Source organism: Drosophila suzukii, chromosome 3 (genome assembly GCF_043229965.1).
Source record: "Drosophila suzukii chromosome 3, CBGP_Dsuzu_IsoJpt1.0, whole genome shotgun sequence".
Lineage (NCBI taxonomy): Eukaryota > Metazoa > Arthropoda > Insecta > Diptera > Drosophilidae > Drosophila > Drosophila suzukii.
Genome location: NC_092082.1, coordinates 83,453,257 through 83,471,750, shown reverse-complemented (window position 1 = coordinate 83,471,750; position 18,494 = coordinate 83,453,257). Strand labels below are relative to the sequence as shown.

General features: G+C 40.1%; 1 protein-coding gene across 2 annotated transcripts in view; it reads right to left on the bottom strand.

Moving 5' to 3' along the window:
* Positions 1 to 18,494, bottom strand: part of alpha-Man-IIb (alpha-Mannosidase class II b) — a 21,152-nt gene extending 2,658 nt beyond the window's left edge. Inside the window, exons 1-3 of one of the 2 annotated variants that reach the window (XM_036817566.3) lie at positions 18,168 to 18,494; positions 2,133 to 2,653; positions 51 to 2,073 (exon numbers count right to left, since the gene is read on the bottom strand). In XM_036817566.3, the coding sequence (XP_036673461.3) occupies positions 51 to 2,073; positions 2,133 to 2,555 (2,446 nt within the window). In that variant the 5' untranslated portion in view covers positions 2,556 to 2,653; positions 18,168 to 18,494. Of the gene's footprint in view, positions 1 to 50; positions 2,074 to 2,132; positions 2,654 to 11,420; positions 11,728 to 18,167 lie in introns of those variants that run through there. The other variant, XM_017080729.4, reaches the window with a different exon arrangement.

Here is an 18,494-nt window from a genome sequence, read left to right as displayed (position 1 = left end):
ATTATATAGTTAATAACTATATAACTTTTTTTAGCTTTAAGGAAACTCACCTGCTGGCTTTCCGCGTGCCTCGAAAACTGGAGCTGGAGGGGATTCGGTTTCTTCCGGAGGACTAACAACTGCCGCCACCGTTTCCGTGCAGTCATCGCAGTAGATGGTTGCTATGTTCCGCTTGAAGTTAACCTCATCTACTTGAACTTTATAGGTGCTGAGTGACAAGGGCTCCAGCTCCGCCACGAACATCACCTCGAATTGGCGCGTTGAGGTGCGTATGCGTCCCACAGTGCCGGAAATGGATGAGCCCAGTCCCTGATCATATGAATCCGTGATGTTCCACACAGGATTGATCTGAATGTGACTCAACTCCACTCCCTTATCGTTGAGTATCTTGACATTGGGATGCTGGACGCGCAGGGTGACGACTTCCAAACGCTTTTGGGCCAGTGAATTGTATAGGACAAAGCTCCCCACTGATCCTGCGGAGGTAGCGGATCCACCCGCTCCACCTTCACTGCCCGAAACAGTGGGCGTGGACTCATCCCCGTTGGCCATCTGAATGGGCATCTTGCGCGGCAGTTTATTGAAGTTATCCCGCTCGAATTCACTGAGGAGAAAGCCGTGATGTCGCGGCTGACCCTTCTGCAGGAGGAGCTCCAAGCAGGACTCCTGCATCTTGACCATGTTCTGAGTGCTCTCAAACAAGCGCATGGCATAGTCCCGCATCACCGCCGCCTTGGAGGTGCCAGTGATGGCATCGTGGTGCTGGAACAGACCCAGATTCCTCCTGGCATTTATGATCAGCTCGTAGTTCTTCTCATAGATCTTTATGGCATTCTCCCGCTTCGCCTGACGAGCAGTGTTATAAGCCAGGGTGAATACAATCTCAGCGGATCGCAGCTGGTGCTCCAGTTCCGAGCTGAGCAGCTTGTAGAAGGGTCGTGTGGTGAAGTAGCCCGACCAGTAAGCCGGTCTGCCTTCCGAGAAGATGTCTGAGTACACGAAGAAGTCACCCTTGAAGCTGGGAAAGCTCGGCGAGTGATCCTTCATGCGCTCCTTGATGGCCTCGAAGTAATCGCTGGGTGTTCCAAATCGGATATCTGCATTGTACAGCCGTCGATTGGCCATGATGTGATCGATGAGCTTCTTGTAGTTCTGATACTGCTGATCCACTTCGCGATCCTTATTATACCGGAAGTCATCGCCCACCGGAATAAGGGCCACGTTGTGTGAAAACAATGAGGCTGTCCTGGCATATTGCTCTAGGAGAAGTTGAGCCTTGGCCTCCAGATTGTCGTCCGTGATGAACTGCGCCTTCACGGAGTACTCCGTGTACTCGCCTGGAATCTTGCGGAAGTCAAAATTCAGGCAGATGAAGGGATGCGGACCACAAGATCCCTTGATGGAGTATATATCAAAGGGCATGTTATGGGTGAGCAGGCTGCCAGTTCCGCTATCCTTTCCATTCCTACTCCTCCAATAGGGCTTCCAGATAAAGTCACCCGACTGCTGGCGGGCGAACCATTGCTTCCAGGCGTAGTGAATCCTCTGGATAATGGTGCCTTCGAAATTCGCTCCGGACAAAAGATACGGCACAGTGCTGCCATGACCAAAGGGATCAATGGACCAGCCCACTTTTGGTGTAACATTCAGGTTGTTCTTCAGCCACTGATGACCTTCGATGAGCTGATCCAGCATGGGGTATATATGGACATTGGCCTCATCCGTCATCACCCATCCGCCGGTAGTGATTTCAATCCGACCGGAGTCAATTAGTCGCTTCAAAGCTCGCTGCTTGGTGGGATGCGCCTGATCCCACCAGAGCTGCAGGAAACTGATCTCCGACCAGATGAACGTCATGTCCGTGTACTCCTGCATCTTTGTGACCAGCAGATTGAGGATTTGCCGCGAGTCCGACTGGAAGTAGTTGGTGAAGGTCTTCAGCCAGCCGGGATCGTTGTGGGAATGGGGAACCACTATGACCTTTAGTGGAGGACGTTGCTTATCCTTTTTCTGGGCATCAAAGCGCTCCTCGAAGCCACGATCCCAGTACTCCTTGGAGCGCATCCATTCAGGCTAAAGGAGATAATGAGATACAGAAGATTTCTTGAGATGATTGTAGGTGTAGACCTTACCTGAAAGTCAAACTTGCTGTGCTCCTCACTGGCGGTTATGTTGGTGTTGCTCTGGAGCAGCTCGTAGCACTTGTCGCCCCAACTGCTGTTTACGTACTCCTCCTCCTCCTTGGATGGCACCTCCGGAGATCCCGCTGTGGCCGCCACCGCCTTGGTCTCCGACGATCTCTTCTGGCTCGAGACGATCCCCGTGTGCAGCTTCTGTAGGTGGGCCATCGAGGAGGCACCTCCACCCATGCTGAATCCAGTTAGGCCATTCAGTGGTGATCCTCGTAACGCCGCTGATGGTGCTCCCGTCTCCGAGATGGGCGCCGGATTGGGCTGGCCAATGGAGATGTAGTAGAGGCAGAGCAGGATCGTCACGAACGCCGATAGGAGACCGATGCAGCGCGCCGATCCGCGGCGGAACACCTTGAATGACATCCTGGTCAGTGGACTGCGCTTACTTGTCCCCGGCTGGGGTTCCCCGGGATGATCTGGCTGCTGGGCTTCTTCTTCCTTAATTGAACTGTGTTCTACATCTGAAAAAATATTAAAATATTTATATTATACAAAAATTTGATTTAATTTTGATTTTTTTCAACGTATATATATATTTTTTTAAATATTTGTAAAACTATTATACCATTAAACTTTCCTTTAAAAATTATGTACACTTTAAAGAGAAAGCACTAAATTTATAAACGTGTTCAAGTAATATTTCCTACTCATAACTTATTTTTAAGATATTATAAAATTTAATATATAAATTTTTAAAATTATGCATCCATCTGATGATGCAATAACTATCCGAATCTATTTAAGCTGCTGAACTTAAAGTTCCAAGAAGTGTCATAAATATTTCATATACACAACTGCCCTAAAAAAATTTTGAAAATATTGTAAAACTCTTTCGCATTGTTTATCTGCACCACACTGCATTTAATCCGAAATAACTATCATTTAAGCCGTTTATGCATGCAGAAAACATGAAAAAATACGTAGTTGCTTCCTACATCCATTCCGAGCTTAATCCGGCTTCTGATTTTATTTTTCCCCCACTAATCCGGTCTGGGCCGTCCTTGCCGCAAGTGTGTTTGAATATTTTATGCGGACGAGGGCAGGAAGTTTAGTGGAGAATTTAATTAAAACATAACAAGGACGAAGGACGAAGCAGGGGCGAAATGCCTGGGGCCTGGTGTAAGGAATGCATAAATGCTTGTCAAGTAAGTAATAAGTAAAATTCTAAGAAAGGTGCTTGCAAGCTTTTCAAACTTTAAACGAGGAAATGTGGTAAAAGACTGAATTGATTTCAATTAAAAAAGGAACTTTCCTTTGACCACTGTTTACTGATAAACGTTAAAGACATTTTAATTCAAACTCGGCAAAAAGAGAGACGAATAAATCCAGAACCTATTGTACAAGTGTTTTCCCAATAGCCTTCTCTATAGTTCGTGTTTGAGTTCAAAGTTCAGCCTAGCAAACGTCAGCACATCACAAAATAACCAAGCACGCAAGTCAAACTAACTAAATGAACTCTGCAAACTGAAAACTCAATCAAAAACTCTTCACATGTGTGCAGAACTTTTTGCAATGATGAAATTATTGCATAGTTTGCTGCAAACTTTTTGCCCATAACGCGGCTACGAACTCCTTCAAAACCCATGGCCAACTCATTGTGGGGGAATAAATTAATAGTCTTCACAAATGAGGGACAAAAAGCCTGAAAATGAAATAAAAACAAATGAACAATTTTGCACTACTGCACATGATTTATTCACTTTTATTTGCCATTGGCTATAATTTAGATTTTTTATTTCTCTTGGACACGCAGAGAAAACATTATCTCCTACTGAATGCAATTTAATTAAAATTTAAAAGCATTTAAGGTCCAACGAGCAGCAGCATCGCTGCAGGTTTGCAACTCCATTCAAATGTTTCACTTGGCTAAAAAAGGGGGGATTTTCAGGGGCGTTGTTGGATGAAGAGGGAGGGGGGCTCTATGCTAATCAGCGGGCATTAACTGATGTTGCCACAAGCCACCACCTGTCACCCAACGGAACCGCCGCATAACCCTCCTCAAACCAAACGCTCTTATGGTAATTTAAGCGTTTTCCCCCTTTCCCAAGAGCCTCATTCATTTCTCCTCTTTGCCCCACAGAGAAATGTGGCAAACGTGCTTTAAAAAATAAAAAGAACTAAGAAACCAAAGCTTAAGTAAGCTCTCTGGTAATGCTCAAAGGGGAGAAGATGCTACAGATTCTTGGGGTTCCCCACTTTGAGATCTTTGATACTGGAAAACTTCTCTTCACCAACAGTTCCCAACAAAGTTTGCCTCAATTATTTCAATTAGTCGGATATTTTCACTTCCTTCCGACCAGGGAGCTTAATAACTTCCTGAAAAAGGAAACCGAAGAAGGCAAGCGTCAACAGCTTCGGGCAGCATGTCCTTGACCCCCATCAAAATATATGGCGAACAAATTTATCCCACATAAATGCACGGGAAAAATACAAGCCGATCTAGAACTAAGAAAAGAAAACACAGTTTTTGTGGTCAGCGGAAAAATTATACTTTGTCCGAGTAAAAAAACTGAAAACAAATAAGCCAACACGTGTTTTAAAAAAAATAATGTCTTTAAAATAAACAGAACTACAAATGTTGTTAGCCTTATAAATAAAAAGGTAAGCACATATCTGAAAACATATAAGTATCTACGGTTTTTTTATTAAGTACAGAATACATAATATCAAAATGATATGATAGCTGTTTTAGATAGAATAATATAATATTATAACGATTTGATATCATACAAAGTTTGTAGTTAGCTTATTACTTTAGTTAATAAATATTAGTTTGTGAAAAACATATTTGAATATCTTTCTGTGCACCTATTTAGAAAACTTTGTTAGAAATAGAAAAAGTGGTCCGTGCTGCTGTCATCACGAATGTTGGCAGGAGTTTTCTGGCAAATTTGATTCCATTGCAAATTGCACTTTGTCAACCTTTTTGTGCGCTCCGAATGGATGACAACCTTCATCTGGGAGTCAACACGTACGTATAGGATCCTTCGGTTTCCTTTGACGTGTTATCCTTTTTGTCCTTTTTTTTTGTGGCTGCTTCCCGTCACTTTTCTCCTTCTGCACAATATAATTTCGAGTTGGAAAATGATTTTGTTTTTCCCTTTTTTTTCCCTTAGTTCTTTTCCTGTTTTCTGATTGTGGGTGTGCGTGTTTGTATGCTTTCCTATCCTTCTCTGTACATCAGGAAACCCAACTCAAAAAGTCAGTTCTGCTGCCATCCTAGTTCCACTTCGTCCTTGCCCCTTGCCTTCTTTGCCTCTTAGTGCCCCTTGACCCCTTTAGGTCCCTCTGAGGAAGCTTAATTTCGTTTAGAGTTGCAACTTGGAGCGCCCATGTGAATGTTTTCAATGCAAATGGATATTTTTGCTATCCTTTTATGGGAAAATTTTTAGGGTATATGGATTATAGCGACTTAATATATGGTATCTTGGACTAAGTATTCATATAGGTATATCTGAGGCGAGCGAAAGGCTTTCTGCTCCGACATATAATAACAATATTGAATCATATACCCTTTAAACCAAAAATAAACATTTAACTTTATCCATATAACTTTTCCCACATTTTTCCTAAGCTTTCCTGAACCCAAGTTCTTAAAGAATATCCACTACCAAGAAAATTAAAAGGTATTTGCTAGTCGCATCTCTTTTTAAAAGTGATATCTGCATTATACTATGATGTATTGGTTGGTTCGGTTGCTTTTCTTTGTGCTCTTGCCAGCCAAATTTGTAGTTTTGTGTATGAAAAACTTTTCTGAAAGCTCTCCGAATCAATTGTTAACTTTGCTGTTAGCTATGCATTTTCATTCAATTTTTTTTGGGTGGGCGTCGAAGTTTTGTATTGCCGTTATTCAATTTTATAATACTTTTTCAATTCAATTTTAGTTTTCCTGCAAACTGTTGCAAAATTGAAAAGCGAAAGAAATTGTACTTTTTGGGAGTATAATCACAAATGCAACACCTTTAAATGGCAGGAAAAATAGTAATTTCCTTTTAATTAAAAGTTTCTGGCAAAAAGTTAATTGAAAGTCATTGCAGTCACCTAAGGAAGTTGAAAACAAGGCCAAGAAAGAAAAGCCAGACGGAAAAGTGTGAACGTAAATTCTGCTCAAAAATGGTAAACGTTGGGAGGCCGAAAACAGCAAGAACAATAGTTTGCATAAATGGCACGGAAATTGCAGCTGCAGCTGAAGGCAAAACGAAGAAAAAAGCCCTTTTAACAGTCCCTCAACAAACTTAAAACGGTTAAAAAACTGTTTTCTTAGCGGCAAACGCAAAAAGTTACCCAAAAAATAATCAAGAAAAAATGAAAAGGGTAAATTTAGTTGGACAAGTCGAAGTTTGTATGCGCTTTAAATATTATATATTGGGGTATACCAAAAAATACCAGATGGTTCTAGCTATTTTATTTAATATTTTGGTAATTCTGGCTTTTTAAAATTGTAATTTAATTTAATTGTAATTGTAATTTAATATAGAAAATAGTTTATAAAGCATTATATTATATATTGGGGTATACTAAAAAAGACCAGATGGTTATTTCTATTTCATTTAATATTTTGGTAATTGTGGCTTTTCAAAATTGTAAATATATTTAATATAGAAAATAGTTTATAAAGGATCTTTATAAATATGTAAACTTCCAACCCTCAATTAGAGTATGGAAACACAAATTTCAACTCTGACTTTGGACTTTAGGAGTGGCAGCTGAGGTTCCCAGTGCTCCCTTTTTTGCCAATGTCAGAAAATGGGCAATGCGAGCTCCGCCGAGGGCAGGGAGTTTAGGAAGGTCCCGGAACTTTACAAAGAGTTCATGCTTTTTTAATTAAAGAAACTAGCGTTGCACCAAAGCGACCGAGGGGCCAAAGATGCGGTACGGAGGGTGAACAACCAGTTATGGCAATTTTCCGGGGCAGATGAGCATGAGTAATGCGCCGGTTAAGCCACCAGTAGAGCGTGTGGGCTTGGCATGTGCCCGCAACATATAATCGTATGAGACTCCAAAAAAAAAGCAAATAACTTGAGACCATCCGGACCAAGTTGGGCCAAACTATAGTAGGTCATTAGCATAGTCAGCGGAGCAAAAACCAAAAACAGGCCTAAGAATTATGAGCATTTTTGGGGCGGGGGCGACATATGGAGGGCAATTACCAGAGGAAGTTGTCAAGATCTAGCAAAAGATCTAAAAGAACAGTGATTATAATTATCAAGATTGTTCTACTTTTCATTTTGAATACCATAATTGCATTTTAACCATCAAAAGACGAAAGGCAGAAAATTAGAGATCTACTTAGCATGCATAATTGTGAGATGTTCCTAAGTTTATTTATCTATACACTTAACAATAAGGAAATAGTTTTAACAATAAGAGATTAGTCTTGGAATACTGCCCATGCCTGAAGAGATATTTATAATAATAGATTAAGTAAAGAATTTTACTATTATAATGTAATTTCTTGCTAAAAATAGTGCTATAAAGATTTATATGAAACACACTACAGAATTTTACCTCCCTTTAGATGTCTTTAAATATCCCCACATGACAAATAAAAATATCACCTTTCTCTTACAAAACTCATTAAAACCTCTTCGCTGCTTTCTCCTTTGGATTTATGCTTTTCTATTCTATGTTTTACTACCCATAAAACAAAGTCGCTCCCCACATATAACACCTTTCCTGCGACTCACCCACTCGACAACCACAATTGAGTAAATGGAACCAAAACAAACAAAACACAAAAAATCAGAAAAAAGAACTCCCGCTGCACTAAGGCCCCATGTCAATGGCAACCCAACGGAGCGAGCGAGGAAATTTTGGAGGGGTCTGAGAAGGGAGCAGTATACCTATGGAACTGGATGCCGTTAGACAAGTAGAACTTTCAAGCTAGCCCCGTCGAATTCACAGTTACTCACTTATGCAGGGACGCCATTCGTGACATATGGACAAATGGGGGAACAGAATAAAAAAAGCAAAAACATTAAAGTCTGTGCCCATAAACTTGGCCAAAAGCACGGGCCAGTCGGACCATAAAGGGATTGTTTGGAATGGTGAGGGAAAATCAGCGGGAGTAGCGCCAATGTTGATTAAATGTCAACGGGAAAAAACCAATTTGCGAGCAGAGCAAAATGCGATACTGCAGCATATGGTTAACCACATCCATATCGATGGGTTCCCAACTTTCCCACAGGAATTGTGACTCGCCAATAGTCGAGAGAAAGTAGCTCTTCGATTGCCATAGTTTATTTGCTCTAGCGGTTTCCCTCATTAAGCAATCAAAACTCATTTGCTAATATCTGCAATCAATTGAGATAAGCAGACTCGCCGTCGAAAGCTCTTCCGTTCCGGGCACTTGAACACTAATCGAATAGACCATGGTCTATGAGTCCACATATTTTGCCAATTAGGTGAATCCAATTGATTTGCCACTAATTAATGGGATCTCTATGCAAGCCGTTGGGATTGCGCCAATAGAATCGATTGTAACCGCAAATAATATTATATTATTTTCCAGGTTGGCAAAGACCACAATTATGTTTTTATTTCTAGTGTTGTTATTAATTTAATGGGGTAATAGCATTCCAGGTAAACTATGTTGAGTTTACTAAAGAACAAAGGTATTTTAATGGATCATAAATTTGTAAACATTTTAGTGAATAAAAGTTGCAATTTCAGATATCTCTTCTGCTTAATAAATATACTCAAGCTACTACTTTCCTCGGCTTTCTTTAATCTACCATCCCAGCAATTTATGATTCTATTTGTACCCTTACCCCTTATATGTTTATTGATATGGCTTGGACTAAGACCTTAATGCCAAAAGCTATAAAATGCTTTAGATGCTGACAAAGCACAAGTCGCCTCATAAAATGTGCGTCTTTTTTTCCCGGAACGTGAGACTTTTTACATTGTGCGGAAGGTTTTCTCGGAGTTTTTGCTTTGTTTGGCGAAATGTATGCAGAGTAAAATGAAATGAAAATTAATTCTTGTTTTTGTTTTTCATTTTTTTTTCACGCGCTGCTAAGACAAAAGGAAAATGGGACGGGCATCTCGTGGAGCATTGCGAACAATAACAACGTTTATGGTTTTGATTATGAAATTTTCCGTTTCAATTTCATGGAGCTAAACGGTGGGAAAAGACTCACTCACCAAGATTGCAATGTATAATATGTAACAGGTTTACAGTTACCGATCGCTTCCATATACGTAAAGTGAGTAAATATGGCTTAGATCCCCATGTTGTGGGAACTCTGAGTCAGTTGGAACCTCAAGTGGTTTGACACCATTCGCTCCAAAAGATCCAGATTCGGACCTTCTTGTGAAGTGGGTCCAACCCAACCAGCCCTATTGTCTCCCTTTTTGCTTACCTTACTTTACTTTAATAAAAGTTCTGACTCACTGTTGGTTTAAAGTGTTAACTAATTGAGAGCTTGAAGGTAATCAGGCCAAAAGAAGGGGATTTTCTGTAAATTACTAGGAATTTTTATTAGAGTTACTTTTTCTCTGGTATAGCTCAGCTTAAAAAAGAGCAATAAACTTTAAGCTCTTTGCTTTTTTTTGTAAGTACTAACAAAAAATCATGGTAATGTGTATTTAATGCCGTTCTTTTTTGGGTTCATTGAAATGGTGTTTCAACTTATGGCTTCCAGCCATTGCAATTGAAAATTTAAATGTTGTGAATTAATTCATGTCCTTTATCATTTTTCTAAACTTTTGTATACTTATGGTAATTAAATGTACACTATTAACATTATTATCAATTAGCTCACATAAATTACAACATAATATATGATAATGTGCTTTTGTGGCCTTTTAAAACATAATGGCCTGACCCATTAAAATGGTGTTTAAATTAATGGCCCCCAGCAATTTGCAATTGAAAATGCATTTACGAATTATTTATTGTCAAACGGATTTGAATAGACTCATGCCATTTATTTTTTTTATCTTATTTAAAAATGTGAAAAGTCCACTCACGTATCAATTGTTGTCTCTTATTAACAGTTTTCCAAACGAATTCCATGGCGACTCGTTAGCAATTGGGTCACAATTCAATGGTTAAAAAAGCAGGATTTAATGTCCAATTCTGATTGACCAATGATGACCATATAAGCCCAGAGCGGGTTCTGCACTATTTAGCAAAAAAACCAAATAGCGAGCTTAGAACTCTCGCAGCTTTTCCGACCGCTAACCAAGTGTAACTGTGGCCAAAGTCAAATGACACAAGGCCAACAGCAAGCCGTGGCTAACTGGGTTCCGATAATAATGGAACATCCATCCGGAACATCCAGCAGCGACGTGTCCCATACGTTTTGGCCAATTCATGGCCCGCTCCCCGCTCTCTTTCTTCACGCATCATTAGCAGCCGCCTGATAATATGGTGTTCCATAGAGATCTCCATGTCGGGGTGTAGGATCGAATGATTACTTTGTGCGAGTCGGTTTATGCGGTAAAGCGATACGATTGCATGATGACATGACATCGCAATAACCCAAAACCTGCCACCGGAAAATTGACAGCACGCCATCCGCAAATCGGACGGGGGAAATTTGAGTATGAACTAATGAAAATAAATAATAACCGCATGGAGTTGGATTCGAAGTCGTATTGGTAGTAGGGAGCATTACCCGCCAACGCTTGGCTTTGTTGGGGGTCGTTCGATTCAGCTAATTTTAGTGGCACGAAACCGGGAAAATACGCTTATCGGTGAAATCGATACACGAGCTGACTTAAGTGTCGAGCGGGAATTCAAATGGGGAATGATCTCAGGCCCACGCCTGAAAGAAACCTAAAACTTAGGAAAAATTCAATATGTCAACGTTTAGTTCCTGATCCATGAACAATGAAAATATATTATGCAGACGAGGCACAAAAAATGCATTCAATAGAACTGCTGATTAAGATGTGTCCAGTTTTCAGTTGAATGATATTCATTACCATCAGTCAGTTGATCATAATACACATTTTGTGGGGGGTCTATAAGAAATATTGAATTGATTATAATATTAGAAAGAAGGAAAACAGGTATGTTACTTGTTTTAACCTATCCACAAAAAATATTTTCAGAAAACGTTATATTTTTTTAGAGATCTAGTTAGGAACTGATAAAAAGATGCAAAAACCAGATCTAGAACCCCACTTTACAGTCATGTCCTCCCATTCCTCATTGTTAGACCTTAATATAAACTGCAATTTACATGTCTATTACATAAACTTACATTACCAACTTACACACAAAATGGGATGGCAAAAAAAAGTCCTTTCGTCCTGGTGCGGAACAAGGACAAAACACATAAATCAGCGCCCGAACACACAGACACTCGCAAAACGTTGGGCTAAAAGTTTTTCCTTGTTTCACACAATGCCAAAAGAAAGAGGAAATGAAAAGTTTCCACCTTTTTTTTCGCTTAATTTAAATGAATGCAACGTTGAATTGAATCCTTTATTGGCACTGAGTGGAATACTCGTAATTAGAGACAATGCTACAAAGCCATTGTTGACCTTTCTGATTTGCTGAAACAATTCTCCTGCACCCATCCTCTAGATTCCCTTCAATTTATTTGTATTTTTCCACTCGCGTTGTCCTTGCCGGCGAAAAAAACAGGATCAAATGCTAGGGAGCTGCCTGGAGGAGCTCGCGACGCATCCACTACCAAAGACCAAGAGCAACTGAGCCGCGAAGCGAAGAGCCCGCAGGAAACCAGGCTCGCTGCTCCGCTTCGCCGGAATTCGGGTTGCGTTCGGGTCACCTCGGCTCGTTAGCAGCCGGCAATTGCAGCAGCGGCACCATCCACATACATAGGTATTATCTCCCTCCCTCAAGTGGAGGTCCCTGCGCCAGTGCTGCCCACCTAGACATACTTATCTTTTTATGAAAATGTTCTATAGCACCATATTAAAACGCAATAGACAGCATTCCCGACTTTTGTACAACCTTTCTAATCGTTTGGTAAAGCATTTCAGGTCTAAGTGCGATCTAGTCATGACAATATTTTTTGTTAATTACCTAAAGCTAAACATTTCCATTGTTTTACCTCTGGTAATCAGGAAACCGGAATCACCGCCTTGGATTGTCGTAGAGACACAACCTATAGTAATGGGAAAAGTATGTATTTGGATCCCTTTACAATCCAATATGTATAATATGATATTTTTCCTAAAAAAAAGGTTTTTTTCGCATTTGGAGGTCAAACGCCAGTTTAAACCATAAGTTTGTTGTGCAATATGGCTCACAATCCTTTTAAAATTATTTCCCACCATGTTTTTATATTTTTGAGAACCAATCTCTAATCCAAAAACTTTTCGACTAGATATTATGATTTTTTTCTTATAGATAGATTTTTATAGCTTTTAGTTTAAAGGACAATGCTTTAAATGGGATGTTCTTATAGTCATAATGTGAGAAAATACAGTATAATATAATAATTTGAAAACCTTTTCTGGAATTTCAGAGTTCTAAACCCGTTGTACCCCATGTATATTTAGCTAATTTAGGACATCGAACGAATAGCATCTCTAGAAACGGCTGCTGGGGTTCTGTTGGGTTACGTTGTTGGCTGGCTCTGTTTTCATTCTGATGGCCAGGTTTGGCTTTAGTATTTGCTTTGTCGGCGCCGTCAACATCAGAACCATATAGTCATCGCCGCCCCCTAACATCCCAGTCCCCCTCTTTCACTCCCCTGCAAACACCTTGGAATGCGGAGGTGTTCGCCAACTCGCCCCCTTTTCGCATCTTGGCCAGCAGCAGCTGGAATTACTTTTGTTTTACAACTGGTTGAGGTGGAAAGCATCATCTGGGATTCCCGATGGTTCCTTGTTTGTCAAAGGAGGAAATTGCTTTAGGTTGTTGCTTTTTTGTCAAGTGTTGACAGCTGTACTTATTAATTATTTCTGTTGCTTCTCACGATTATTTGAAGAATAAACCGGGACTGAAAAGAAAATGCAATTACTTTCAAGAAAAAGGTTTGATTAAGACATCTTTCTAACTCGGTTATTCTGTCTTTAAAAATATATAAATGCAGACCTAGCTTTTATTACAATATTATCATTTCCTTTTAGTTTAATGTAATTTGATTTAACAATTGTAATTCCTTGACTGTTTGGCTTGCATTTACGAGCTGTTTCTCTCCGCCAAATATTTGAGCACTTTTATAGCTGCTGAAAGTAATGTTTCACCATCTTATATAGCCTTTCATTTTGCACATAATATTTTATTTCATTTGTTGTAAAGTTCTTGAACGTCGTTGGCAATTGGTGAACCATTTCGGTTCTTTTACAGCCACAACGTGGAAATCTTTACTTTGGCGTTAATCTGCGAACTTGTTTCAAGTGCATTTTCCTATTCAGAATCAGGAATAGGAATTTAAAGAGCACTGTGTTCGCCCTTAAAATTAATGAATTGAATTTTAAGTTACTTCAGGGGTGCTAAAACCCTAAACACGCTTGCACAGTTGTATCTTTGAGATTTTGTTATTTCCATTTATTTATAGGTTTGTCCATTGTCATATTACGGATTTGAGCACACCTGCTTCGGTTTAAACAAACCTTATTATAAAGTAATACCATAGGTAAACTATAATTAAAATTTAATTACTTTTACTGTTTCCTTAGTTCAAAGAATTTTAAACTGGAACCCCATATCGCATTTCAATCTTAAAATTCTTATTTGCTTTATTGGATATTAGGGGAATTCGCTGCTTAAGGAATTCTTGCCATTGTAGTAATAGTTTCTGTTAAAAATCTTGGATCATGGCTTTTGTTCAGCCTCTGGAGAGGACTAACCCTCCTCAACGGCCTTTCTTGCATTTTTTCTCAGCCGATTGCCGACGAGCAATTAACTTTGAAAAATGCTTGGAAACAAGTGGCAGGAGGAGCAGGATGAAGCAGGATGAAGCTTGGAGGGCAGGTGCCTGAAGCCTGAAGCCTGATGGCTGATGACTGATGGAGGGCAGGTGGGAAAAGCGGAGGGAGTGCATCTCGAGTGGCTGACTGGCTGGCAGCCTCAAGTGGCGAATAAGCTCCCCTAAACGGGACGAGACAAAAGAACCAGACCAGAACACTGGAGCCTGCTCCTCCAAGTAATCCCCAGTTACTCCGAGCGAAGAATGGGGGGGTTGGAGAGGGAGAAGGTCGTTGTTTATCGATTGCCCAGTAAAAGCAGCCATAAAAGACACCGAGAACAAAACAGAGACGGAAAGAGAGCATCCGAGAATTGGCACAGGCCCTTGAAAAAGTTGTTGGCTCTGTTTGTTGTCTTCTGTTTGTTGTTAAGCCCACGCAAATGAGACACCGACGACCGACAAACGACAACGAAGATGGGCCACAAAGGCGATGATGATAATTATGATGATGGTCACGGGAAAGTGAGGGCATTGGCAGGGGGCTCGACTTATAAAGGGAAACCAAGGTTCTGGAATTAAGATCACAGTCTGCAAGGCATTCTAGATAATGGTTTACATCCTAAAATGTATTTTTATAACCTTAAATAGTTATAATTAGTGATACTTATAGGAGATTTTTATAAACACAAATGGTTCATGTATTAACATTCTTTACTAAATATTGTTTTAGTATTTGGAGATACTTAGGTGGCAATAAATTTACCTCGCTATAAGGACCATTAAAACTTTGGTTCTTATAATGAAGGTCTCTTAATAATCGATAGCAAAGTAAAAGATTTTTAAATATGTTAGATGGAACCTATAATTATTTTAAAAGCTAGTATCAAAAAAATGTTAGATAGGTACTCACGACACACCTGACTTGACATGCTAACTTTGATCCTGCAACCACACCCATACAAATATCATTTTTGTGCTGATATTTTTTCCTTTTTTTAATCCTTCTGGTTTAACTGCAGAGAGCTGTCTGTAAAGTTTTAATTCGTTGTGTATATTGATAACTTTTGCCAACGCCCCCCACCTCCATAAAAGTTTAATTTGGAATGGATCAGAACATCTGCTTATCGAACTCCCCGGACCCCTTTATTATCGTCCCATCGCCTGGTCTTTGCCTTTTGCATTTACGGCCTGCCAAATGGCCATCTGGCGCATCCGATTGAGGGCAGAGATTCGGAAACCCTCTTGGTTTCGGTCGGAAGGGAAAGGAATGGAAAGGAAGGGATAGACCGGGTGAAAGGCGGTACGTTGTCAAGCATCGAAAATGCGGACCGGACTGTGGGGCTGACTCATTGAACCACAAGATGAATACAAAGATGCCAAATCAACTCGAACGAGTTTCTGCGGCTGCTGGCTGGTGGCTGTTAGTTGGTAGTTGCCCACTTGGATCTCGGTTTTCGGGTCAATTGCATCCCGGCTTGTTGGTTGGCAGCACTCGAGGCCAAAGCGACATTTGAGTTCTGCACTCGGCCTAAACGTGCAACGAGCTTCCAATGGAAAACTCATTCTGGCCAAGTGCGTGCAGCGTTTGTCAAATTGCCAGTTGCCGTCGAGAGTTACCCCAATCGCAGTCCTCCACAATCTCGGGCACATATATAGCCATAGCTGCATAGCCCCAATTGCCCCCAACGACAGTTGACAAAACCAGACTTCAGTGGCAGCAACAATAACATTAACAACCGCAACATTTGTAATGGAAATTCCTGCATTGAAATCTCGTTTCGTTTCGTTTAGCCACAGTTACGGTTTTGTTTTGGTTAATACCCTCCAAAAAGGGTATACAAAATATTCCATCCTCATTTTTATCAACAGATCTATCTTTAAATAATATTCTGCCCATCTGTTGCCTTAGAAATGCAACGTATTAAAACCAGTTTTGAAGAGCAAAACTAGTTTACTTCGCAATATTTCTTAATTACATATCAATGCAGTCTGTCTTGATTCTATTATGATCCGAAACGATTGCACGTGGAACTAATGTATGTGAGAACCAACCGGAATACATTTTCTAAAACTTTGCATTGATCATCAAATTAGGTGTTTAGAATAAACCTTATAATAAACCTAACTAAAGAAAGTTTAAGCATCGATATTATAAAAAGTTTACCTCCTTAATTTACCTAAAAAGTTCCCTAAAAATACTTCAAAAGGGTATTCAAGGTTTCAGATTGCCAAAACTTGGCCTTCCCTCCTGACTTTTTTGTTGGTTTAATTTTTTGTGGTTGGTATTTGATTTTTTTTTTGCAAGCTGTTGACTGCAAGTGCCATTGGCTTTGTTGCTGTTATTGGTGTTTTGCCGGGGTTTTTGCTGCCTTTGTGGGCTCCTGTAACTGTTGCGGTTCCGTCAACGTCATCATCCCCGGACGTCTGGCACCCTGGAGAAGTCAATGAACCTGCCGGGTCTCTAATGTTCAGAGGAACCAGGCGACAATAAAACTTTTCAGCTCCATTGGTCACTTGACCGCCGACGACGAAGGCGGGGTTTGAAAATTTTGGGCCATTACATTTGATGATCGATCGATTGTTATGATTATGGAAGAATTTTTGCGCGCTGCAGCTTTTCCCTGTCAGCCAAATGGGATGCCCATGCAAATGAACCGAACGATTCTGGAAATGTTTTTGGCATGCCCGATTAACATACCAACTAATGTTTAAAAATTGCAAATTAGCTAAAAACAAACAAAAAACAATCATAGTCGAATAGAGTCACCAGCATGAGAACCTGGGCCCTGGAATCCCTTGTTTATGTTCGTGCCAGGCCAGATCTTTATCGGCTAGTGCGAATAACTAAATTCGTTGCGACACGCAAAGAAATAAAAGCTCACTTAAAATGGATTTAGTACCTGTCCAAAACAACCAAGAACACAGAAAAGTAAAAAAATTTTTCTTCAAGAATTAAGCAAGGCCATTAAAGTAGAGAGAACAGCCAATTGCAATCAATATATGGATTCGGTATTATTTCAGCAATAACATTTTGTCTTCGCAATCTAATGAGAGTTTCAACATATCCTTAAATGATCTGCGGTGCGGAATATCAATATATTATATCATTTTATTTAATCTCGAAGGGTAATTTTAGGGTTTTACATTAGAATTTTAACTGATTGGATATTCCCCAATAATATCCGTTTTGAAATACAATACATATCACATATTGTCTGAGCAAAGAGAGTTATAAGGAACTTCGAGTTAAGAACTAACACCTCGTAATAAATACAAAAAAACTTTATTTAAGGCAGAAAATAACTTCTTAATTGGTTCTGACAATAAAGAGATGTCATTTGTTTTAAAAATTACCACAGCACTCGCGTCATTTAATAAAAACAACGGGTAAGTAAGGGGTGTATAGGGTCTGTAAATTGAAGGCAAACTGAGACCGATGGCTCCTAATTAGCACGCCGCTGTTGTAGAAATAAGAGGCGTGCGAAAATCCAATAGTCGAAACAAACAGCGGACCCCAAGCCCAAATCCAGATAGTTAGATTAGAAGGGGGCTCGAAAGTGGGGAAAGAATAGTGTAGAATAGAAAGCGCCCCCTTGCGCGAGAAAAAGTGAAACGGACACCACAACAATGAAAAAATCAATTTAAATTGAATTATACAATGCCAGCACACGGCGAACTCAAATAAAAGCGAATTGCATGGCACAACAAAAGTAAAAATAAAACCAAAACGAGATGCTCAAACGGGTTTAACGCTCCTTCTCGAAGAAATGTATGGTATGGTATGGGTATATAAAAGATGAAACGATTCTGAATGAATGGGCCCCAAGTAGGGAATCGAGTAAGGCTAAATAAAGATGAGCAGCATAAATTAAAGAGCCCCCCCAATCTTGCGTCTGCAATTTTGTAACACTTTGTCTGCTCCGATTCTTATGTTGGTTTTATTTTTAACCAATCCCAATGCGAATCGAGTGCAAAATCGGTCTAGACGGATATAATTTAATTGGACCCAGAAAAACACCCAATTTTCTTTGTTTGCCAAATGACTGAGAGATCCGGTTTTTGATTTTGACAGGGTAAACAGACGCTTTTGGGGGTGGTTGTCCGAATATTGATTATTGCAGTGTTTTTGACTTCTCACCTTCTGTTGAACGCTGATTTGGTTAATAACTTTTCCGAGTTTCCTTAACTCCCTCGCACACAAACATGGTACAATTTCCCCGTAATCCTTCGCACACACAAACACACGTGCACTTACACCCGCGCAAAAACAATTACAGTCGGCCAGCAAATGCTCATCAGAAAGGTGTAGTATTAGTCAAATATAATGGCTTGGCCCAATGTTTAACTAACACTTGATGCAAATTCCCGTCGTAATCAATAAAATGCGACAATGCGACCGAGCGGCAAAGTTGTTTGGAATGAAGACAGCAAAAAGACGTCCGCCCCCACAACCGAGCGATTTGAA